Source organism: Scaptodrosophila lebanonensis, unplaced genomic scaffold, assembly GCF_003285725.1.
Source record: "Scaptodrosophila lebanonensis strain 11010-0011.00,11010-0021.00 unplaced genomic scaffold, SlebRS2 tig00000024-arrow-pilon, whole genome shotgun sequence".
Classification (NCBI taxonomy): domain Eukaryota; kingdom Metazoa; phylum Arthropoda; class Insecta; order Diptera; family Drosophilidae; genus Scaptodrosophila; species Scaptodrosophila lebanonensis.
The window spans coordinates 19,471,235-19,497,893 of NW_022060538.1; the positions used below are offsets into that span (position 1 = coordinate 19,471,235).

General features: G+C 41.0%; 1 protein-coding gene across 2 annotated transcripts; it reads left to right on the forward strand.

The window, feature by feature from the left end:
- Nucleotides 1-91: 91 nt before the first annotated feature.
- On the forward strand, nt 92-25,734 carry LOC115621986 (regulator of G-protein signaling loco). Of its 2 annotated transcripts, XM_030515838.1 has the most exons (5): nt 92-331; nt 391-2,621; nt 22,571-23,395; nt 23,523-24,744; nt 24,839-25,734. In XM_030515838.1, the coding sequence occupies exons 2-5, from the start codon at nt 405-407 to the stop codon at nt 25,474-25,476; spliced, it is 4,902 nt and encodes a 1,633-aa protein (XP_030371698.1). In that variant the 5' UTR covers nt 92-331; nt 391-404; the 3' UTR covers nt 25,477-25,734. The 2 variants fall into 2 exon arrangements, with proteins under 2 accessions (XP_030371698.1, XP_030371699.1); XM_030515839.1 differs by lacking the exons at nt 92-331; nt 391-2,621 and adding an exon at nt 15,756-15,976.
- Nucleotides 25,735-26,659: the final 925 nt, after the last annotated feature.

Here is a 26,659-nt window from a genome sequence, read left to right on the forward strand (position 1 = left end):
ATCAGCTACGCTTGCGCGTTCAAAGCAATAAAAAGTAACAATTAACAATTTTTCAAACTGTTAAATTGGTTAAAATTGTGCGAAAACCATTGTTAGTTGTGTTTTTGCATACGATTGCATATTTGCGCTTGGCGAGTGACTATAATAAATTCCAGCTGCAAAGTGTAACAAGATACGTCTGCTTTGTTGGTGTTGTTGTTGTGCTTAAGTGTGTGTGTGTGTGTGAGAGAGAGGGCGAATTTGTATTACCAAAAAGGGGCGGCAGGCTGCTATTGAGCACAAACCGCATTCCAAGCTGCCCGACAACCCGAAACCAGCATCAATGAAAAAGGTGCGTTTACTTTGAAAGCTGTTAATATAAATTTGTAATACAATTTATTGGTTCTGCAGTGAACGCCACACAAATGCATCATCATCATCCGCCATTGCCCATAACGAGCACAGCTGCGACGGTTGCAGCAGCCAGCACCAGTGTTGTGGGAAATGGAACGGCTACAGGCAGCACAGCTCAGGCCACAGCTTCAGCAACTACTTCGAGCCAACAACCGCCGCCTCAGCAACGACGCCGCAAAAAGCGTCCAAACTATGGTACCCGCACAGTGGAGGTTCGACGAGGCTATAACGGATTTGGCTTTACCATATCGGGGCAGCAGCCGTGCCGTCTCTCATGCATTATCAGCAATTCACCCGCTGAGCAGGCAGGTCTGCGTGCCGGTGATTTTCTTATCTCTGTCAATGGCCTGAACGTGTCCAAGCTGCCCCACGAGACAGTAGTGCAATTAATTGGCAACTCCTTTGGTAGTATACGCATGCAAATAGCTGAGAACTACTACTCGGATAGTTCTGATGAGGAAAATGCAAATGCTGCGTTGCTCATGCAGCAGAATGTGCGCGGCGCTCGTGGTTTGCTTACAGCCAGCTTGGGCAACGGATTGCGTTCGAAGCCACGATTTTTGCATCACAAATCTAAAATGCATCGATTAAGGAATTCACCGCAAAAGAAGCCGAACGAATCGACAGTCGAACGTGCCCCTCGTCAAGAAGCTGCAATCGCGGAAATGCCCGCTCCATCTGCTGCGCCAGACCAATCGCCCTTAGTTCCTGTATTGGAGGATGCACCTCTGGGCTGTCTCAGCAAACCCTCGAATGTGGCAAATGTAAGCGCCATGGTGCGTGCTGCTAGTGCCACTTTGGAATATCGTGTGCTTGTTGGCTACTTGGGCACCATTGAGATGCCAAAACAGATTTCTCACAGTTCCAAATTGCAAACGGTACGCTCCTGCATACGCAAACTGCGTCAGGAGAAACGCCAACCAACCAATGTGCTCATGTGTATACTACCTGAGCAAATGCGTCTACAGAATGCGTCTGGGAAGTCGTTGGCCACGTACCCATCGGCCCGTTTGAATTATGTCAGCTCGTCATCGGAGAGCGAAAATAGGTTTTTTGGATTGGTGACCAGCGCCGTGCACAATACACTGATCGAGGAGGAGTACGAAATGGAGCCAGGAGCTAATGATAAGGCCAATTCAATGGCCCACATTTGCATCTCGCACAGTTGTCATGTCTTTGTGATCGATACTAAGATGATTGATCATCAACAGCATTTAGCACGGGCTCATGAGTTTCGCTTGCAGTGCACACGTGATCCCATATCTAATTTGTGCCTCGAGTTTCCAAACAACTCGGAATATGTAGTGAATCTTATACGCAGCATGTACACCATGCGTATCATGCCGCAAGCTACGCGCCCAAATCTGCCAGATAGCTTTGAGGCGGGCGCTGGAGTCGCAGCGGGAGCTGCAGCCGCTGCTCATTCGCCACAACCGTCGAATCACAGCGAAATCTCCACAACCACTTCCAACTCTGACTCCGGTATTGGCTTCAATAACGACTGCACTAACATTTCAGACCGAATTCTTGTCGTGGATTTTGCTGGTCCACTGGCGGCTCAAGGGGCAGCAGCACCACAGGCACCTGTAGCCTCAGCTATAGCGCGTCCACTCGGTATCTTTGGTATGGACAACATGTCAACGGGACGCGCTGATTATTTGAGTATGCATCCCATGCCCGATCCAAAGACACCTACAACATCATCGTCCGGGCGTCGCCCCAATTTGTTGGCCAGTTTCAATCTCATCAAGAGTCCGGCTACCAATCTGACAGCAACGCGTTCCTGTGACGATGTGTTGAGTTTGCTGGCCGGCACAATTCAAGACAACGATCCCGCATTGCTTGCAGCTGCTTCCATGGACGATATATCGCTGCACTCGGTAGTTCCATCGCTAGACGAGACACAAATGTTTGTGCATCCGTCCTACATTTCGGCTTCGAGTGCAACACGCAAATTACGCCACTCGCTTCAGCCACAGGGGACTGGAATTGGGGTTACAACACCTCACAAGGTCAGGACTCAAGGGTCTAGTAAGCCACGACATTCCCTGGGCTTCGAGGCAATCGATAATGTGCCCATGGACATCCATTATGAGCAAATAGACACCTGGACCAGTTTGCAAAACATACATCAGGCTGCAGCCTCTACAGCCCAGGCAACAAATCTTTCTTCATCTTCATCTACACAATGCCTTTTAGAAGCTACAAACAGCGAACCGGACTTCGGGGTAAGTAAACCCAAATTACTAGATATTTGTGATAATACCTAAAAATATTAGAAATGCATTTACATGTGTAGCTCAGATTTCTGGGGTTTGTATGGGTTTGTTTTGACTCAACTCAGTTGTTTTTGGGCAAAATAAGAATGGTTGTCGGAAAAATTATTTGCTCACACATTATTCGAGAATTGAAATACATTGTTTATGAATATTTTCCATTTAAAATGTACATTTTAAAAACTACTTATACTTGTAAGAAAGGTTTTTAAACAAGAAAAACCTGAAAGGCACGTGATATGCAGTATGTGCAAAGTAAAAAATTTTACAGGCAGAAAGAAGCAGAGCCTACAAAGTATATATACTTGTATTCTTGATCAGAATGACGAGAAGAGCTAATTTAGTCCTATCAGTCTGTCCGTCCATATGAATATCTAAATGTCAAAATTTTCCTTTTGAGCCGTTTCGTCTTAATTTCTAAATTAGAACATGTTCATATACTAAATGTACATGTGTATGTTTATCAGATTGATCATGAAAGAATCAGAAATATATTTTACAAATTCAATGCCGTCAATTCAACGTGCTAATGTTTCTGTCTGTCTAGATAATTCCCCAATGCCGACCAATTAGACCCATCTTCATAAAGCATATACATAGTATTCAACAAATGTGACGCAATATTTATTCACGTGTATTTATTGTTTGAACCACTGTGCCTTTGTTTTGTTATCGCCTTTGCCAAAAATAAACGACAATGCCGCAAATTTGTTTAGCGGCCAGGCCAGGGCAGCAACATTTACCTGCCCACCGTTCTGTTACCTGAGCGCCGAGCTTATCGCGCCGCCGCTCGCGATGCTCCACGATAAGCGTGTGCGATACTGTTTTGTGGCGACATCGGACACACACACACACATACACACACAGACAGAGGCACAATCACTCGCTCGCATGCCTTGTCATTATCGCATTGGTGTGAGTGTGTGATTTCCTTTGCCACAGTTGGGCAACGGCCGGCAAACGGATCGCTCAGTAGTCGCTGCGACGTTTTTGAAATAGGTGCCAGTCCCTCCAGCGTTTGTTTCTGTTGTGTCCATAAAAGTTACATTATTTGCGAGCTAATTCAAATTTTTAGAACTGATCTCCGTTTTGTTTTGGTGTTGTTAATGGCGCTCACGTCACGTCTGATAAGAGCGGAAATAGCGACGAGCTTATGTTGCTAAAAATAATCACCAATGTCCAAGTGACGTCATACGCGTAGTTAGCGCTTCAATGCTACACGAAAAACAGCAACATCAGCGGGAACGACAGCTCCAGCGCCGCCGTCGTCGTTGTCGTCGTTGTCGACGTCGACATCGCATTTAATTCAATCTAAAGCAATTAATGGGAAAAAAATAACCGAGTACCATTTGGTGTCGTCGGCGTCGTCAACTGACCTTTGCGTACGCAGGCAGCCCGCCTGCCATTTACAGTTTCAGTTTAGTGTGATTTGAAGTTTTTTACAACGCGCGATTGAGATTCGTGCGCGGTTTCACTTTCGCTGCGCTGTCGCTTTTGCTTCATTTTCTTCACTTATTCAATTGCCCGGCAGTTGACGGCTGTGTTTATAAATCCACATATGCAAATTGTCAATACGCGCTTTCAATATTTTCAACAAAACAAAACAAAAAAGCTGTTCCATAAAAAGTTCACCCAAAAGTTCAAGAGCCCACACGCCCGGGTCTGCTGTCGACTGCTGTCTGATTTCTGAGTTCTGTGTTGTTTGTCAGTTTGAATGTGTTCAATAAAACTTTTTCGTATGTGACTTCAATTAAGTAAATAAATGTTCATTAAGTGCTGCATTAACAATACAAGAAAATATTAAAATCTCTCGCAAAGCACGCCATAAATAAAAGGGTTCAATTCCCTAAACTCACTTCCCAGAGTAAAGATGTCGTTCCGAGAACTTGTTTGTGGCATGTACTCGGAGGAGAATGCGGTAAGCTCCCAGTTCAGTTAAAAGCAATGTAAATATTTGAGATATGAGATATGGGGTGATCAGCACCAGAGGTGTTCAGCCCCTTTGTCGTATGATACAACCATCTGCTCGTTGTAATTGTGGACTAAAAAAATAGGCTATAATTATCCCAGCTCTGTAATTAACTTAGAAAAACTAAGGCGTAACAAAAATTAAAGCATTTAAACATGCACAGGTTTCTCCTTGGCGGTATATATACATATACGTATATACTTTAGCCCGAAATATCAAAGATAAATATAAATTTGAAGGTAAAATAACGACCTATGGATTAATCTATTTACTGCCGTTTATTAAATAAATAATGACTAAGTGTCGTACCATGAAGTGCCAGTGGCATGTATTTGTGCCATATTTATTGAAATATTGCTTAATTGCATCGATTCCTAAGTAGGAAAGTAATATTATAAATAAAGTGACCGTGACTCCAGGCCAGTAAACTGTAATTGGAGTAAGAATGTAGAAAGATCACGAAGTTACCTTCGTAGGTCGATGGATAAACTGTACTTCAATATTTTTGAAAGCCAATTACATTCTTTGTTTTAACACACACAAGTTATGGGAGCGAACGACAGATAAAATAAGTAGTGAGTTTTTAATTTTCTATAGTTATAGATTAGACTATCAGAATGAAAATATTCCAACTATCGACTCAATCTTCATATGTGTATTGTTATTGTATTGTTGTAAATTCTTGGAATGAACATGACTTCAATTCTATTATTAACTACTTCGGCCAACCCTAATACTCTTGCACTCAGTATTGAAGAACTATTTTAAGACATGTCGCCCCATTTAGGTCTTCGCAAGACCAAGGCATTCGATTATAAAACCATACATAAGAAATGAGAAATACTGCACGCAATCGGCGGATTGGCGGGGAAGGCGGTCTGTCAATTGGCGGCTCTAACAGGTTGCTCTGTTGATGAGAGGGTCAGAGCTCAGGCTCAGCAATTTGGCGGCAAGTTGCGCAATGTGGCATGGCACATGCCGTCACAGGTGCAACGTTTTGGAAAACAACCCCCATAGTCGCTGTCTGCAGTACTCGTATTCGGAGGGTGCACAATGATAATGAACGTTACTTTGAACAGGTTCTTCACTGGTTTGCTTCCTTCCTGCCGTCCGTCATGGGAGCTGCGCACCTGACTTAACATTTGACTTCACTCGACTAGCAGGTTGTCTAATTAACAATTCGGTAAGCCACCAACGGTCTCTAGATTTCATCCAATTGTAACGTATTTGCCAGCTGACGCTGTCAAAATACCTCACCATATGATTGTGGTCTCAATAATCGTATGCGACGCATTCTGTATCTCTAAGTGCATTTGCATCTATCAGATAAAGACGTTGAATTACGCAAATGCCATATCTCTTGAGCTTTATTTGTGCACAAATATTTGCACGCTGTCGTTGATTCGGGCTATCAATGCACTTGCATACCAAAGGCCAAGGCGAAAACGCGCAGAATTGTATTTATAAGTAATTAAAAATTAATAATAACACCAGCGATAAAAACACCGTACCAAGTCCGTCAGAAATGTGTGAATTGGTGCTAATAAAAAACTAATGCATCGCAACCAATGGAAGACCTACAAAGCAGTCGCAATAAGAAGAGATTACCAATCAATTGATGATCTGAACATTGAATAGCGATGGTGTTTATTTTTCATTCTAATGCTGTAAGCAATTCTATAAATTTGCAAGCCTTGTTTTCTTCTATTCTCTGTTTTCAATATAAATCTATTACTTGTATATTCTAAAATTTAAGTACGAAATGGAAGGTCCAGAGATAAATAAGTTCAGGCAGAACTGATGATATTACATTCTTCTATACTGAACCAAACAAAATATCTGATCTAGTGGCGTAAACGAAAACATAAAGCAATATTTGGTGAAATAGACGGGCCTGTTTCCGCTTTCGAATTCCATCTAATGGTGCGGAATCAAAATTTTATCAAGTTCTGAAAAACTTTAGGGTTAAGGGTCCTTAATATTGTATTGGAAGATTTGCATTTACTTCCAATTTCACATAATTACATCGAATGCGCAATCGAGGACTAGTTTTTAGCATAAATGATCAGTTTGTGGTTCTTATTACATGCTACATGTCAAAGTTGGAAAGGGCACTTTTAAAGCTAAAACGCTTTATAAATTAATAGAGCGTGTGCAGCGGCTTGGCAGGAGAGAAACACCTGACTCTGATGCCAAGCCCAATGACTAACCACCGCCAATAATAACAACAGCAACAACCACTGCTTCAATAACGATGTAAGCCGCTGGCGCTGGCCACCACCGCCGCTGTGCGCACGCGCTCTTTGTCGCTCAACAGCTGCTGTTTTTGTTGTTGTAACTGGTGTAGCTGCTCACCTGAGCTGGGCTCAGAAATGCAAAACGTTAACACGACTCACAACGGCTGAGTCAGTCTTCAAGCGTCGTTTGTGCGCAGCGCGTCACAAATTCTGTTGAAACGAAAATTCACTTTTCAAACTGACTATGAGTTCTATATAAAGTATTGCCGCGAATATATCATATACGTACTCGTATGTGGCTGGGCCGACGACCCAGACCCAATTTTTGTATGCTCGAAACTCATCGCCTCACCTACCGGGCAATGTTCTATGCCAAAAAATCACAATAAACACGCAATTGAACTTTAGTGGCCGCATGTGTCTAAAAATAAGCTCGCGCGTAAACAGCAGAAACAGTCAAATAACAAAAAACAACAAAACGCAACAAAGAACATTGAAATATTTTTCCATTTTTAATAAACTGTGCGAAATCAGATCATATACTTGTACACACATACACATGTATGTACGAGTACATATGAATAACATAAGTCGTGGCCGCAAAAATACCTTGAAATGATTAACAAAAATAAATGCCGAAGTACGTCATTAAAAATCGCGTAAAATTCGTTGCTCTATCAGAACGCATCAAAACACGCCCACAGCACAGAAATCGCGTGCAAAACGCAAGCAAAACGCGTTTGCCAAAAATAACCCGCACATATTTATAGAGTGAGGCAGACGGTGTTTTCCCCACACGCTTGTGATAAAAATATATGTCTATATGGGTGTGTGTACATTTGTATTAATTTTGATAAAAATAACAAGAGAGAAGAAACATATAGAATAAACATTGTGCAATATTGAAACGCAAAGTAATACGAGTTTAGAAAGATATTTTTTCTCCGAAAACATGCCTGGTTTTCCCCCCAAAAAATACGCACCACCACTACCACCTGCCATTCACGCACACACCTATTTTCTTTAGCTGTAATTCAAATTTAACAGAAGTGGATGGAAAACAATTTTCAATTTCACACTAAAATCCAACTCTGAAAACCACAATTGGCAGATGGGGTTGTATTTTCTATTTAATTGCAACAAATGGGCGATGAATTTGTTCGAACTTGTTGTTCCAGCGAATTGAATGAAAAATTTTAAATGACCTAAGCATGATGTGCAAATCTTAACCGGATTACGTCGCTTCTATGACATTATATACTTGTATATACATATGTTGTACATATATCACGTTTGTTTGTTTGCGCGTAATATATTCATTCTGCCGATGCATTGTCTATCGGCATTCGCTAATGATGTCACAGTCGTTACAAAAGACGCAATAGAAAAAACGCTTTGATCTTTGCCTGCCAATGTAATGCTGGCTGGCTAGCTAGCTGACTGGTTGGCTGGCTGGCTGGCTGGCTGGCTGGCTGGCTCACAATCAGTCAGTTAGTCACATTTTGGAGCAGTCAGTCTTCGCCACAGATGTGTGTGCATCGGATATGAATATATGGCCATATGGATGTCGTGACTTTTTTTGTCTAGCCGCTGACGTTAATTGCGCATACATTTTTCGTTTTTCAATCAAACACACTCACAATAAACAATGCGGTGCTTTTCTTGTTCAGTTCTTTATGGATCTTTTTATTGACACGGCGGACATCTTTGTCCGGCAATAAAATCCAATTTAAACGTGGGCCAATTCGTTCCAATTCGCGCCCATAGTTTTATTTCACATTAATTTGTATTATTCGTTTTAAATTTGTTATCAGTGATTGGAATGTACATACATATATCATCCCGTTAAAAAAGTTGAATGAGTTTTATGATCACTCTGCTTTTTAGTTATTTTTTGAATCACAAATATTTTGCGAGCCATATCCTAAATCCAAATGAATAGGTTATTTATTTAAGTCAATGTGTGAATAATTCAAGTTTACCTTTCCAAGAATTCGAAGTGGCCGGCTGGGCTTCTGCTTCCGGTTTCTAAAGAACTATGTACAGAATTCCACATAATTTGTGGTTTTCAACAATTTTGACTCTTCTTTTTACTAAATTCAATTCATTTTTTAAACGGCAGCTAGCAGAGCTGCAGACTTTCTTTCAAGTAATAAGATTTCAGTCTTATAACAATTAGATGGGGGGATTTTTATTTGCCATCCGGCCAGCTTCACTATGCAGGGCCTTTTTAACTACTGATAGTAACTGTTTCAAATTACGATCTTACAACGATGAATCATCAATCTAAAGTTAGCAATTAGTAAGAGTTCAAATATCGTGATTTAATTATAATATTTGTACCAGCCTCAATTGTGTTTGTTCTTTATTTTCGGAGAGATTTCTGAATTCCTAAAATTTTTATTTTTTCACGATTAATTTTCAATTTCGCTATTTAAGCCACATTAGTTGATTGAATCGTTTATGAGTTAGTCACCAATATATTAACTTCTATAACTGCTAATAAGAAAGGCACTCTATTCAACTTAAAGTCTGATATTGAACGTATTACCAACTAACCACTTATCTAATTACTACGCAATTTTTTTGGTCCCCCCTCTGCTAGCAGCACACCATAAACTGATAAGGCATTTGCTATGGTCAGCATGAGTAGATAGTTTATTTAGGAATGTATGTATAAGTATAGGTATTATGGGTATGAGGAATGTGCGCGACCTGGCACATCATCAATATTTTCCTATACTCGATTAGCGTAAACACATTCCAAATATTTTGTAATATACATATAAGAATTATATGCATTTGGGGGAACAGCCCACTGCCCATAAGTCAATTCGCTTTCAATGCGCCGCTCAAGAAAGAATAATGCAATAATTCAGCAACATTCATTAATTTGTCATTACGCTGGGTGTGCGTTTCACCTTTTCCCTGAGTTTCATGTGCACTATTTATTTAGCAATAATTTGCCTTCACGTACGAGTAAGTGTCGGAATTTTACCGAATTGCGCCTCAGAAAAGCATAGAGAAAACAAACGCCAAGATATTAGGGCAACCAATGACCCAAGAGTTTTCCAAGGCTGAGTAAGCGCTGCTAATTATCAGATACAGGCATAGATAGGTATGTGTGTGTGTGCATTGCGCAACACCTTAACCACATTTTTGTCGTCTCGAATGACGCACACATCGTGACAATTTCCGTCAGTATACGTCTCTCAATTAAATCTATAAGTTTAATGCAGAAAACACAGGCAACAGTTTATGGCCCAACGTTATTGCCGTTCATTTAAAATGCGCAACACATGAGCGACAAAAAAGAAAGCTCGCAAACGTATTTGTAAAGAAATTGCAAAAATGCGCGACACTTAAAGTCAACAGCAACGTTGCTGATGACGACTGCGACGACGACATGGACAGGCTCTCTGAACCGCTGTCTCGCTGCTCGCGATGTCTCAAGTGCCTCATGAAGGCGTAGGCTGTTGCGCATGCGCCGCTGTGCCGGCAACAGCCTTGCGGCATGAGTAATTATGATGAGTTTCAAGTGAAGGGTGGCGGGCGGGCGGCATTGACATTAAGTGGGGGCGCCTTGCCTTACACACATTCTAAATGGCAACAGCGAAAATATGCACAAAACACTTTTTCCCTCATTTCATGTTTATCCGTTTTGGCGTCTAAGCATGTACAGGTCCACCTGCCTATAATGAACTTGATAAATGGTGTTCTAAATGGCTTTTAAACATTTGCCCTATTTCAAGACAGTTTCACTTCAACTAATATCATAATTCTGGGCCTAACAGAAAGATGTTTCCTCTCTATATGTCATCTGATCATGTTCAATTTTCATACAAATACTTTTTCTTCAAGATTTATTTTGGATGTGTTGATTTGCAAAACTGTTTGATAAAAAATATTGTTATTCTTAATGCTTTTGATTAAAAACTCTTCATTTCTACACTCGCACGACCGAGTAATTTAATTGATGTACAATTTCAAGCTGTGTATGTTTGGAAAACTTAAGTTTGTGCTCACATTTGTTTTATTTCACATTTAAAAATCCTACTTGAACCTAAGAAAGTTTTGTGTATCTTTTACTTTTATCAATTCTACAAGATTTTCATGAAAACCTCTTGAAATTCTATCAATTTGTATGCAAATTCTTTGCTTGTCTGACCACACCTTAAATACGCTTTTCAAACATCTAGCGGGGAATTATTCTTAGAAATTATTTTTGAGTGCTGGGTTTTCACTGTATTCGGAGTGTGTACGTGTGGCCGGTGGGTTTACCTGCGTGCCACAGTTTGGTGCGGCAATTCAGTCAGACGCGAGCAGCCAAGCAGACCAAACGTGTGAAAATTAATTGAATCTTCGATTACTTTGCGTTTTAATTGACTTTGAATAAAAAAAGAAATTGAAATTGTTCGCTAATTGCAAATATACAAAATTTAATTAGAAACCGGCGCGCCATGAACAATCCAACAAAAGCAACTATAAACATACAGAAGAAGCAAGCAAATAATTATAGTTACAACAACAACAACAACAGCAACAACAACACCATTTCCAACATGGTTGAACGATTTGTGCAATCGTTGAGCCATCTGAATGACTCGGGCAGCTTTGATAGCAGCTTCGAGATCAAGCACATCCTTCAAAGTCCTCGTGTGGTCCTCTCTGGGAACCCGCGTGTCCGTCATCGCTGCATAACAGAACTGGACCGGGAGCAGCTAACGCGTTTTGTGCACGACTTCGAGGCACGCCAATCGGCCGTAGCAGCCACCTCCTCATCCGCTTCCACACCCAAATGCTCGTCGCCCTTCATCTGCCGCAAAGCCAAACAAATCTATCAGAGTGCCCGCAACGGCAGACGCAGTGCATCGCCCATGGAAATGCCCATGGAAACAGTGCCAGAGCAACCCGCAGTCATCCCACTGGAACACAAGGCGGCCGAGGCAGAGGACTTGATGCCAACTCCGCAAGCGCTGGAACGCGCCCAGTCCGAGCGCCGTAGCTGCCGCAGTGCATCTAAAGTTTTGCAGTTCTTCTCCAAGCGCACGTCCAAGAAATCGAGCATCATAGATGATGACGACTCGCCTGTGCTGCTCCGTGTGAGCAACAATAACAGTATTGACGATGATGATGAGAAGCAGCTGGGCTGCTCGCCACTTCCCGCAGCCACCCACAGCTCCGAAGCAGAAGAGGAAGAACTGGAACATGATGATGGCATCTCCTCGGCCAGCTCCAACTTGACTACAAACTCGGCAAGCAGCTGTGGAAGCGGTGGAAGTCAGAGCAGCAGTCGCAACATCTCGCCCGATTCCTCCTTTGAAATGCACGCCCCACTCCTGCCCAGCTTCAAGGTGACACCTCCCAAGACCATGTGCAAGGCGGGCAAGCAGGCAGCGTATGAATTTGCGCGTTTCCTGCGCGGCTCCTTCCATGCCAAGCGCGCCTCGATCACCACCCTGAGACGATCGATCAGCGATCCAGACGCGATGCAGCAATTGGACTTCACCAAGCCACAGACAACGGAGGTCCGAGCCACAGCACGTCAAGCCGTGCTCGCCGATTCCACCAACGTGATGCGCGTGAGTCACTTTTAGACATACTCGAACGAATGAGTTCTATATTAATTGTACACGACCTGATCCCGTACAATGGCCAATCTGTTTCACTTTTGGGCCGCCATCATCTCCTCACAATGTTTACTTTTAATGTTCATATTTTCGTTTTCATTGGAAGCGTACTCAGATCACGCTGTTTATTTATGCATAAGACGCCTTTAATCATGTGTTATTGTATATTTGGCCATTATATATGTACGAGTATATTGATGTGTATATTGATGACCTTCCGCTTCTCCATATGGTCGCAGCTTCTGTTCCTGTGAACTCTCTACCTTCTTCTGCGTATTGTTTATTGAATGTGCATTTTAATTGATGAAATGAGTAGCAATTAGTTTAGATTATACTTAAATGTGTACGCTGTTTAGTTTTAGTGAAAATTGCCAATAAAATATATTTGCTTCGCAATTATTTCAAGACTTTTTTCTGTTGAGATTTTCGAGGAAACATTTAATAGTTTTTTGGATGGAATGCAAGGTCATGTGAAATAAACTGAACTTTTTCAATGGTCACCACTTGCATGTTATAAAAGTCTTTGGTTATTGGCAATTAATGATTTCCACAAACTTTGCTGACCCAACGTAACGACAGCTTTCTCATGTCCAGTTCGTTGTTCAAAAAATATCTTTGATGGTCTCAGCTATCTTTCGTACTCTGATTAGGCGGTCGCCCACAACCATATGGTAAAAATTTGGCGATGTTTTTGTCAGAAGTTAGTTTTTGGACGTCGTGAACGTCTCTTCCAAGCTGGTACGTCCACGATTAAATTATGCTGCCTAGAATTTAATGTTCCCCAATCAGAATACAAGAGTTTGGTTAATGTCGTCTTCATGGCTCGTCTAGAAACATTTCGGAGTCCCCTGGTATACACTTGTCTGTTGTAGCTCGAATAGCTCTCAAATTAGCATTAATTAAGAGTTGAGTTAGGCCTATGCTTCGGCAGCTTCATCATTCGGGTCTCTTTTTGTGGCATTTATTGTTGCCACAATGATCTTATCCCACCAGTCCCCCGTCGCTTAAGCCTACACGAAAAATAAAGACATTTACATACATACATATGTTTGTCAATATAAGTATGTGTTAAAGCACACACTTTTTGCCTTAATGGCTTTCTAATTGTCTGGCATTTGTATGGGCCCCACACCTTGGCTGTCGCTTGCTTGCCATTTTTTATTTCACTTTCATTGTCAAGTCGCAAATTTTACGACTCATCCATGATTGTTACGTGGGGCAGCAGGCCTGCACATTCAAATGAAGAAAGTAATATTCATAACCAAGTTTTTGAGTGATTTTTCTTTAGAATGTGTGTGCCCACACACCCTATACGAGTATGTACATATGAACATGGGAATGCCCTTATGTGAACGCTCAAAGAGATTTATATAATGCGGCTGCAATCAAATTCGTTACATATACGCGTTTCTTCCGCTTTAAACAACAACAACAACACGTGCGCTAAGCCAAAACGCATATGACCCGCATTTGCTTCAATAAATTAAGCAGAAACTACAACAATAAAAGTACAAAATACAGCCGCCTGCCGGATATTTAATTAAATGCACAGTCGCAACTGTTCACTGAACAGTTTTTATGTGCCGAACACGCATGTCGCATATAAAAAAAATTGTTGAAACAAAACAAAGCGCAAGTGAAAATATTGCACACGCCAATTTGATTTCTACCTTTGCTGTTGTTGTACTCGGGTGTAATTGCAGTCGCAGTGGGCGACAGGGCATCTAAACAAAGCATAAATATCTGTAAAATGATGTGCGGCAAGTGCATAGTAAAAATGTTGGCGGTCAGCACATGGCTCCCAAAATGTGGGCAACGCGTGTACTCATTCATATGTATATGATATAGATGGGGCTCAAAATGAATGGGCTGTAGGCAGAAAAGCACAATCTATCAGTTACAGGCAGTGCTAAGTACGCAGCAACAAAAACCACAACAGCTACAAAAACAAACAGCCCGCATGCCACTTAATGTTGCTTTGTTGCTGCTGATACTGCTGCTTCAGTAATGTACGGCATTTTAATTAATTTTATTGCATAGTTGCCTTTTGTTTATATCAATACGAACGTACATATGTACATATGTAGTTATGTATACATTTAAGTATGTATTTAAGCTATTTTTAGCGCATTTATTTACTCTGTACATTTCTGCATGCTCGATTTATAGTCAGCCCCCACGAATTACTATACATACAAAAGTATGTAGCTTTGTTTTCAGTTCTGCAAAAACAGAACGTGGCCGAAAACGTGTACGGCTACCTAATTAATATTACTATTGCATACTTATATGGGCAGCCACGCCTTTTGCGTTTGCCAAGAGGCACACTCAAAAACAAAACAAAAAACAAACAGCAAAAATTGGCCATTCGCAAAATACGATAGAGCTTCTCTATTTAAAATTTCAACATTTACTCCATTAAAAAGGCCTTATCTAACTCTGCAAAACACTTTAAAATTTCAGCCTGTCTTTAACCTTTTGAATTTCGCATTTATATCCTTTGTGCTTGGCTCTGCTTGAACTTTGTGCTTTGTTATTGTGATGTTTGTCTGTGCAAAGAATGTGCGCGACAACTTTGTTCGAACAACAACTTAATTAATTGAACAACCTCGCTATTCGTTTAATTAAGCAGCCAGCTGTTTGTGGATACACAAGATCAAAAAGTGCTGGTCACCCCAACGAACGCACAAAGATCCAAAGTATGAGGAGCGAGAGAGAAGAGATACGCCGCCCACAAATGAATTTCATTCACAGGCATCTACCCTGCTTTAAATAAGTATTTAAAAAAAAACACACACACAACTACAACCAACAGCCGGTATCGCAGCGATAGTCACTGAACAAATAAAAAACTACAAAGAGCCAACACAAAGCTCTATTGTGATGAGATACATTCACACATACAACCGAACAGCAAAACAACAGCACAAGCAGTTCGAAAATTCGAACATGAGAGAGTGAGGCAGAGAGAGTGAGATCGGGAGAATAATCCGCCAGCTGTTGGTGGTTAGAGTTTTGTTTTTGGATTTCGTTTATTTTGGGGATTCCTCTGTGGCCGCCGCAGCAGTGAAATCATCAACGAACTTTATGCTCTCTGCCTGTGTTTTAATGAACGCTCTCTCTCTCTCTCTTCTCTCCCACTTTCTGTGTGTGTGCGTGCGTTCAGTTGTGCGATGAGCGCAAATGGCTTACGATAATGTAAAGATTTTTACTCGCATCTTCAGTTACTTTGTACACGCTGAGGCTAAAAGACCACAGTTTTGTAACTGGCGAGCAACGAGCGACAATCGGTGTGAAAAGCGCCAGCAAAGTGTGTGAAAATCAAGTGGATGGGCATAGAAAATATATAAAAAGCCCCAAACAAGCCGAAACCCAAATCAAAAGAAGTGGCCAGAAAAAGTGAAGCAAATTAATTTGGCGTCACGTTTTCGCTTTCTTTGAATTGTCAGTGCGACGCGTTGGCCTTAAAAGGTGACTCTTACCCACACACACACACACACACATTCAAAAACACACGCACAGTGCAAATTCGCAAAATATTTCAACGACACACCTTTCTGAAGTCTTGCACATTGGGCATACCAAAGGCTAAAAACAAAAAACAAAGCCAATTGAGACTGGTACGTCTACAATTTATTCGTGTCTGTCTAGTTTTTTTTGTTTTGTTTCGTATTCCCACAAACTCATTAGTATGCTTCGTAAATAATTTTTGCCAACTTTTCAAGCAATTCTATAAAAGACAACGTTCTCTTGATTCATTCTTCAGTAGCCGCTGTTGTTGTTGTGCGCCTTTAATTAACAATAACCAGCCATTTATACATACAAGTATAGCATATGTTTGTGTATGTATATAGTACTATATATATACACTTATATATGTGAGGACTTACAACAACCACCCACCACAGGCCCCATATATAGAGCGTGTAAGCGTCCGCAACGTTTGTGCCTTCTACGAGTATTAGATAAGATTCGTTTTCATTGTTGCCTTGCCAATGCGCGTAAATTGAATCTATAATGGGTGTGTGGAATGATTTATCAGTAATTCTATGAACTGCTAGCGCAATTCTAGGAATAGGCCACAATACCAAACATAACTCATGTGGTAGCTGTTTTGCAATTGAAGAATTTATTCAGGAAAATAGTCGTGGCGACATTTATTATCTGCTAAATATTTCGCAAGAAAAAGATACGTGCACTCTGTATGTGCCTTTCAGTTCAACAAACACGCACACTTCATACGTGATTTTTCGAGTGTCAACGCCTCAACTTATCAAGTTTTTCTTTATTTCTTTTTGATTGTTTTGTTTTTGTAAACTCATAAGAACCAATTCAAGTTGTTTAAGTATGTCGCAGCTAGATTATGGATGATTAAGTGACTAAATACTTTGCAAAATTTGACATTGCGAAAAAAGTTAGGAGTTGAATTCGTTGTTTTGTATTGGTAGATAGATAGGTAGATAATAGCAAGTCTAACAAATCAACATGTAGAATAACACGTTCTACCTTGAAGTTATTAAAGATGATCATCATTCTGGGAATAATGTGAATAACTTGTTAACATGTATATTTGTATATAGCCATGAAGTTTTTTCAAAATAGGGCTGTCTTTAAATGTTTATATCTCGGCACAGATGAAAGAATTTTAGAGCTTTTGAAAGAGTGAAGCAACTTATTCACAACTTAAGAGTGAAGCCATTCATTATCTACCTACATTTTGGACATAAAGCCCGTTCTGGCTATGGTTGCTAATAAATGTTTAATGTTGCATGTGACACGCCATTAAACTAGTAATATTTTATGCAATGCCGACATAAGACTTTTTATTTTTATTTTATTTATATGCGGGTTCAAATAAGCAATTTATCTGGCCTTATACACGCAAATTAAAAGTAAAAGCATATTCGAATATTGTTAATTGAGCTCAAAAAGTATTGTATAAAAAATTAATTTAGAGATCAGTTCTCACAAAAATGGAATAGAAATACCTAATTTGATCGGCTGTAAAGTGTTCAAAGTATTTTTTCCTTAACGCTTAAAGCAGTACAGTCGCATAGTGCCATTCTTTTAGAGCATTATTTATTTATCAATTATGACTTAGAGACAAAACAAAATATACGGGAATTAAATTAGAGAGTTATTTCAGAATTCTTTCTCATATTCGTTTAGATTTTGATTGAAACCATTAAGGTGTATATTGAGGAGGCTTCTATTTGGGGCATTAAAATATTTCATTTACTAATATAAAGAAATGCAAATTTCAATTTCCTCCATTCTTTTTACGTATCCTCTTTTTGCGGTCGCTTGAAAATCTTTGCTGATTCTGATTCAATTTGAGGAACTTAAAGTCCATTACCAAAACAGTTGTCATATGGGCTTATCAGACATACAACTTTACGTCACATATCTCCGACAACGAGCCACATCATCTAATTTGTGACTTTCCCATTACCACTCACAGTTAGTGTAACGTCAAGTCCAATAGACCGGCAAAAATGTTGTGAGTTTTCTTTTGCCCACACGAGGTGGCTCCAACTTCAGGCACAGAGGCGGGCTTTAATTACAAGATGAGGCTAATGAAGTGCCACCCTGGAGCCACATGCCTGGTTTCTTTGTGTATCAAATGACAACTGATTTTATATATGGCAGCAGCTATACTTATATATCGAATTAGCTCATATTCTTAACACCAAAGGGCCGCCTGCTGGCGATTAAGTTCTGAGCATAAAGCCGCATGCTTAATGCATGACTGCTAAAGAAAATATCAAAGAGTGTTGTGAAAAAAGAGCTTAAAAAACACAAAACCAACAACAACAGCTCCATCAGCCTTAAGGAAACCTGAGCCAAAGCATTAAAGATAATTTACTCGTGGGATTTTGTTTTGTTTGTGCGACTGAAACTGCAAACTCAGCGCAATGACTTCGCCTATGATGATGATGGCAAAGCTGGAGATGATTATTATGACGACGGTTATGGCTATAATGATGACTTTAATATCGAACATCAACCACAATAGTGAGGCATTCATGTAAATGCTAATGTGAATGTACCCAGCGCATAAAAGTCGATGTCAGTGTCCACTGAAGCATTAAGAGAAATATCCGAAGCGGTTAGCAATTCATGAATACTTTATAAATATGCCTTTCGATATAAATGTGTGGATGTATGCTAATACCGGGTGGGCGGTGATAGTTGCTTACATACTTCTTAATTTGTTCGTCACATGGTTATTGCATATCGCTTGATGGCCACACCTGACCAACTAGGAAAGAGACTAGTTTTTTCGCCCATATATTGCGATGATACAGATATTTCCTTAATGCATACCCCCATCTTCGACCCCAGTAGTCATCCTGCAGATTGAGTTCCCCAAAGCTGATTTCCATTTAGCTGATTACAGTTAATACAGGTCCCCTATAGATATCACCAACTGCTAGCTCTCAAAAAATGCTTGCAATAAAGTAGTTTCTCTGATCTGTTATTAGATTACTCGTATCTGTGTAGAGAATTGATTGAGAAGAAAATCCAAAGACTGATGTTTCATTAATCTATTACATATGTACTTCCCTTATAAAAGTTGAAGAATCGTACATTGTGACGCTTAGCAAATATTATATAGTTCAACTATTCCAACCCATAGTTTCGTCAGTAAATCTTTAAAGAACAGTAAGAATGAAAATCTATTCAAGAAACGCGCCAGTTTTGTTTGCGGCTGATCAATCGATCGTTTTTTAAGGACCATTGATTGAAAATAATTGTTTTTGATGGATTATGGATATACTCGTAGCAGTAGCTAGCTGTAATTATTTCTCATAAAAATTGAAACGATTAGCAACGCTTTATTAAAATGCGAATGTGATTAGGCAGTTATCAGCCACCCTGTATGAAGGCAATCAGTGATTTGATCGCTTGGTTTCTTTTGTTTTTGCTCGCTTAGTGGATTGTTTTTGCCTCCACTTCGGTCGGTTTGTCAATTTTTCAATTTTCATTCGCAACGGTTGCGGTTTTGTTCGACAATTTGTGAAATGTAACGCACAGGGCGTTGTTACTGCCTCTTCGCTGGTTCGCTCACTTTTTTTGTTGTTGTCATTCGCTTATTTTAATTATTTACTTTGGCAAATTGCTCATTTCCTACTTATACACACACACAGACAGCATTTGGAGGAGCTCCCTTGCGACCAAGCCATGGCTTCAGCTTTGGGCATTGTTCGGCATTCAACGCTGATTTATAAACGCTTCGCTGCATTAACTTGTCTGTCTGTATTGTTGTGTTGTAGTACTTACAAGTATGTACTATGTATATGTTCATACATATGCACCATATAGTCTTTTTTAATGTTGTTGCTTGTTTTGTTCGGTTTTATTTCAAAATGTTTGGCCCCTGCATTTGCCCCACACTGTGTCTCCTCATTGCGCCATTTTTCACAGACGAGCATGTTGCTGTCTTATCCGAAAACAAAAACTGTAGCTTGAGCATTTTCTTGCTATGCCCTGTACCCGATTTGTGAAAAGAAAGAAGCATTTCCGACTTCATTAGGTATATACATAAATTCTTAATTAATCACTGTCTGTCCGTCTGTATGGATGAACGCTAAGATTTCGGAATCGGTTGATCCTATGTTGACCAAAAATGGTATGTTGAAACTCTTAATTCCTAGGCAATACGGGCTTATTTAATTTGTTGGATTGCTAATAAAAATAAAACTTTCCATACGTAAATAATTATCTACCTGTGTTAAATTTAATGAAAATCGGTTATTTCTATGAAAAGTTGAAGTGAAACAATTTCACTTCCTTTTTTTGCTGCTGCTATGCGTGTATAACAAACTTTTTTTGGTATAGGGTATTACAGTGTCGGGCTTGCCTGACTGTTTCATTCTGTCTTGTTTAAAGTGCGTTCGTCACTCCCACACACAGTCGGTCTGTGTGCATTTCGACCCAATTTTGATGACATTCTGTGTGATAAGCGCACTTGCCCATTAAATTTTATCAAGTGCTTTTTTGTATTTTTCGTCATTTGGTGGAATTGGCCTCTAGTCGCACAAACAAAAGCACAACATTGGCACCCTTTTGTGGAACTTAGAACTTCTAGGCTTCTGGAACTATTTTCGCGAATCATTTCTATAAGTATAAGTGCAACTATTTCAATCGATTTATTAATCAACGTTTTTGAAACTTTAATATGGAATTTTGCATTGTGCAAGAGATCTTGTTTTATAAAAACTACTAGATCTGTTTAGCTGGTTCTTTTACAAGCAAGCTTATACAGCACGAACGCTTATTAAATTTTTCTAATTCCACAAATTGATTTTTATTAATGAATGTAAATTACGGTTGGCCTTCTAAGCCAAACGGAAATACACAAATCAAATTTCTCTTTTTTCCAATAATGTCTATTTTGATGAACATACTATACGCAGATTATTACAAATGGATGTTCATAAAAACATACTATACATGCTACAGATGTGTATATATGTACATATGTATATGTATATCTGTATATTGGTTTTGTCGGTCTCTGTTTTCTGCGCAACCTGAGCTCTCGAACTTGTAAACAAACCGTTTATGGCTTGTAGAAGCCGTGTATTCATTAATCTTCATAGAAAAGTGGTAGAAACCGAAGAATAGGAGGGGGAAGAAGCGCTAGAAGAACATGGTTTAACGAAAGTCGCTGGGAAATGTACATAAGCATATATACATGAACATAAATATGTAGTCGGGCGGCTGGCGTTTGTCCGACAGCTGATTAGCAGGCTCATTGGCAGAAAGAGAAATGGAATGATGGGCAGGGGGCAGGGGGAGGGGAGCGACTTAAGCAAGTCAATGACAGCAGCACCAACAATGAGTGTAATAAGTGGAAAACTCACATAGAAAACTTGAAAATTTGTTCACACAATTAGAATAGAGGCGCAGCACATGGCATTTATTTAAGTGACTCGTTCGGCTCGACTCGGATCTGGCTGGTCATGCGTCATGCAACACACACACACACACACATACACACAGACTCAGTCACAGTCACATAACAAATTTATGCCCACTAAGTGGAACTCCAAAAGTTCAAAAGTTTATCGTGTCGTCGTTGCTTGGCCATGATAATGAAGCATACATGTATATATGTATGTATACATAGTGCTTCCACATCTCCATAATTTGTAATGAGAGTTGCCCATGAAATTTTTTAACGAGCTGGCTAGTTGAACTAAAAAATACATACATACATACATACACACATTTTTGTATTTATTATTAACACACAATGTACGCCCACAAAATATAATGCATCGCAAGCGTTTGCCATATTTGAAAAACAGTAAATAGTTCTACCCTTCAAAATGGGCATGTCGCAAAAAAATGGTTCTCATAATTGATATGAAATGAAAAAATCGTTTCAATCTTCAAAAACAATTAAGCTAGGGGGTATTCCTGCAACTCTTAATTTATATAACAACCCCATTTACAATATTTAGTTTTGGTATTCGGTGTGGGAAAAGATGGAAGGAAGGCTTGTAGTGTCTTCACAAACTCACGCTGTGAGAAAACCAAGCAGCAATTTTCTATAAAAAAAAACAACATACCAGGATTACAAGTATCTTATTTGAATTTTAAATCGCGCCTGGAAGTATATTCAATAATTGACTTATATGTTTCGAGGCGTGTCAGTATTTATCGGAAATATAAATAGCAACAACAAGAGTATCCTGACTTCAGCAACTTTCATTACAATTTTCGTATGACAATGAAACTTAACATTAGGATACATTAATACATCTATTAGAAAATTGTTTTAAATAGGGGTGCAATATGTAGTTACTTATAGAGGGGCAGTGGTATGAAGCATAAATAAAAACACAATCTGGATATCGAGTTTGGTTATTCTTGCTCTCAAACTTTTAGAGATCCTTGCGTTCAACCAATCGGACGGAGTGACGGTCATCCCCATATCGACTCGTCTTGTCATGAAGAATAGTAATAACCATTTTACCCTTGTTGTTTTCTATGTTCTGATTTTTGAATGCACAACTAACCAGCGCTCCTCATTTGTATCTCTTCTTTTTACAGAACCGCGCACTGCCCGCCAATGCCTCGCCCTTTCGTCGCGCCTGGGGTCAGTCTTCGTTTCGCACGCCGCGCACCGACAAGGTGGCCAAGCAGCAAGAGCAGCAGCAGCAGAACGCCGGCAGCCCACTAGTGCGTCGCACAGCATCCATGACAGCATCCGATAATGATGTGTGCCTCAAGACCCTCGGTGCTGGCAACTTCTTTCTGCTCAATGAGCTCAAGCTCAAGCAGGCGCGCAGTCAGCAGCAGCTGGGGCATGCGCTCCAAGTGCCGCAAATACTCACTACAGAGGCGCCTAGTGCTGCAGCAGCTGCCGAATCCACACATGAGCTGGTCACCAGTGAGCTGAGCGGCCCCTGCAGTCCCTCCTCCTGGGGTGGTTCCTTCGAGCGCATGCTTCAAGATCCAGCTGGCATGCAGACCTTTGCCGAGTTCCTCAAGAAGGAGTTCTCTGCAGAGAACATTTACTTTTGGACAGCCTGTGAGCGCTATCGTCTGCTAGAGTCGGAGGCAGAACGTGCGAGTCAGGCACGTGAGATCTTTGCCAAGCATTTGGCTAACAGTAGCACGGATCCGGTTAATGTGGATTCGCAGGCCCGGAACCTGACTGAGGAGAAGCTGCAAAGTGCAGCGCCCGATATTTTTGCGCATGCGCAGAAACAAATATTCAATCTGATGAAGTTCGACAGCTATCAGCGATTCATACGCTCCGATCTCTACAAGAGCTGTGTGGAGGCGGAACAGAAGCAGCGACCGCTACCCTTCAATGGCACCGATCTTGATGATTTACTCAAGACAAATTTTCACATGGCCGCCTCGTCAAAGGTGAGTTTACTTTACGGCCAGAATTTTCTAGTTGCTTGAGACGAGCAATATTCTTCGGTCGAAAATTCCTTAAAGTGTTTTAATTAAACATCTCATATTAATAGTATTTAATTTGTTTTTGTTTCAGCTGAAAAAGTCCGCCAGCAATGCCGAGGATCGTCGGCGTAAGAGCCTCCTACCGTGGCATAGAAAAACACGCAGTAAGTCGCGTGACCGTAATGAAGCAGGAACACTAATGCCAGCACCGCCACCACCTCCCCCTCCTCTTGCCAACAAATTGAGCGTGCTGTCGAGCAGCTCTCTAAAGATAGCCTCCACTCAAAATTCGCAAACCGATCTGCACAGCTCGCGCTCTTCGCTGTCCTCTTTTGATGCAGGAGCTGGCCAAGGTGCCAGTGCAGAGAGCGTTTGTTCGCTTTGTCGCGTCATACTGACGGACGGAGCCACAACCATAGTGCAGACACGGCCCGAAGAAACAGTTGGCCAGCTGGTCGAACGTTTGCTGGAGAAGCGCGGCCTTGTTTACCCCTACTATGATATTGTGTATCATGGCAGCAGCAAGTCCATAGATACCCAGCTTCCGTCGCAGGTATTGGCCGGCAAGGAGGTCTCGATTGAGCGACGCGTCGCTTTTAAGCTCGATCTGCCCGATCCGAAGGTGATATCCGTGAAAAGCAAGCCCAAGAAGCAGCTGCATGAGGTCATTCGCCCCATTCTGCACAAGTACAACTACAGTATGAGCAACGTGAAGGTGCTCGTGCGTGACACGCAAGCGCCCATTGATCTTACGCAGCCGGTTACGATGGCCGATGGTCTGCGCTTACAAATCGTTCTGTTGCAGTCGGATTTTCAGCTAGGCGGCGGCACTAACATGCCGCCGAAGCTCAACAAACCCATGAAGCCGCTGCCCGCCGCACCGGCAACCACATCCGTCACAGTCAAACGGAACGGCACCACCTCCATTCCAGCAGTGGTTGCCTCACAAAGCAAGCTAGACGAGATAACCAATAAGGTGTTCAATGAACTGCTCCAAAGCAAGGTTGAGGCCTGTGCCAGCGATAAACAAAAGTCCAGCGAGCTGTGCTCCATGAAGTCGAACGACGAGACGCCCTCGGAGACATCTTCTTTTTTGAGGCGCCAGCAGCAGGAGAACAGCAACATTCCAGGCAGCAAACTGCCGAAGCTCAAGAAGAAATCGACCAGCAGCCAACATTCCGAGGAAGCACAACCGACAACATCGCCATCGCTAATCACGCCAACACTTTTGGTGGATCCTAAAAAGCCCATCATAGCAAAGCTGAAGGCGGGCGTAAAACTGCAGGTGACGGAGCGAGTAGCGGAGCATCAAGGTTAGTAGCTAGCTTCTCTGCTTCACGCAGAAAGTACCACCTCATATCTGATCCCTTGCGAAACACACTCACCTTTATTCGTTTATCTTTCCAGATGAACTACTCGAAGGCCTGAAACGCGCCCAGTTGGCTCGTCTTGAAGATCAGCGTGGCACTGAAATCAATTTTGAATTGCCCGACTTTTTAAAGAATAAGGAGAATCTCAGTGCAGCAGCCTCCAGGCTACGGAAGGTGCGCGCAAACTTGAGTCCCATTAATAAGACTGCAGCCGCATCGTCCACAGCCAGCAATGGGAGCGTGCCTACCCCCGAAGCACCGCAGCCAGCGCCACGTCTCTCGATCACACGCAATCAGAAGGCGTCATGTGTATCGCCCATGAAAGTGGATGTCGAGGAGGAGCAGCAGACTGAGGCCATAACACAGAGCGATACGATTGAGCTGGCTAATGGCGGCTACGCACGTGGTCCGCCACCCTTGCCGCCCAAGCCAAAGGTGTTGCCCATCAAACCATCCAACTGGGGTGTGACAGCTGCGAGCGTAAATACGTCGCCAACGGGCAGCACCTATAGCAACAAATTTTCACCCGTTAATCAGACATCATCGCCTCCGGCGACTGCAACATTACCCATATCGTTCGGCACCAAGCTGCCACTGGAAATGAGTCACAAGGCACTGGAGCAAACAAATGCTCGCTGCGCCTATCTGGAGGAGCCCAGCAGCAGCTTTGTTTGAGGCGCCTTTCGAATGATTTTTAATTTCAACAATTGTACATACCCCTAAATAAATACTACACGCATACGATATGTAATAAGAAAGCAGGACCACTCTAATATTTATTCATCTAATACACCGACCATGACTAAACACTCAACAAGTAGCACTGAACGTGTGTCTGTATTTAAATTTAGGTGCACTAAGCTTTAAACTAAAAACATATGAATTTACTTGCATGTAAAATTATTATGTTGTAAAATAAATAATTATTATTTACGCTTGATTTTGATTATTTTTTTGCAGCCATGAAGATTATGCTGTTTTGGAAAAAGTTCAGGTTTCCAAACTATTTTGATCTTGAGGATTATTCAGATATACAGAATCAATCGATCGACTTTATCAGGCATTTTGTTTATACATATTTTTTAGCTGCATAAACTAGTTGCATTATTGAAATAAATTCTAAGTTGATATTTAAATATATATGTAGTGGCCGCATTTACAGCAACAGATTTCAAAGGTGGTCTCAGAAATTGGCAATCAGTGATTCACAATTCTTCGATTGAAGGAATTTCTATTTCAGATCCTACTTATATTAAAATAACGATTGATTTTATTTCAAAACACCAGCAATATAAAGACATTAGCCAATGCATACATGTTATAATGTTCAGCATGCCTTTGCTTTCAAATTTCAACAATGAACGATTACGTCTCTACTTATGTAACTAAAAGCCGAAAACACATTTTCAAATTTCAAAGCTGCAATTAATTGATTTGGCGTCAACTATATAAGCAAGTGTTCAACGTCCCCATTATTCAGTACTCAACTGGAGAAGTTTTAAGATGAAGCTATTGTTGTCCTTGACAGCATTTCTACCTTTGGTGTGGACCATCTCAGTGCTATCATATGAGGAAGAACTCACATTAAGACGGAGTAACAACTACGCTAATTACAACTTTTCAGCTAGGGCCTTCTAACTTACAACAATATCTTACAGCCATCTGTACAATGCCATTTACAACCGGACGATGCAGCAACTGGAGAAAAGTGTACTATTATGATTTTAATTACGATAATTGTGTTCAAAAGGACTACTCTGGATGTGGGGGCAATGAAAATCGTTTCTATAATTTATCCAGATGTATAAACTATTGTATGAATCCACGCTATAAGCTCGATTTGGAAAGTGAATGGTGA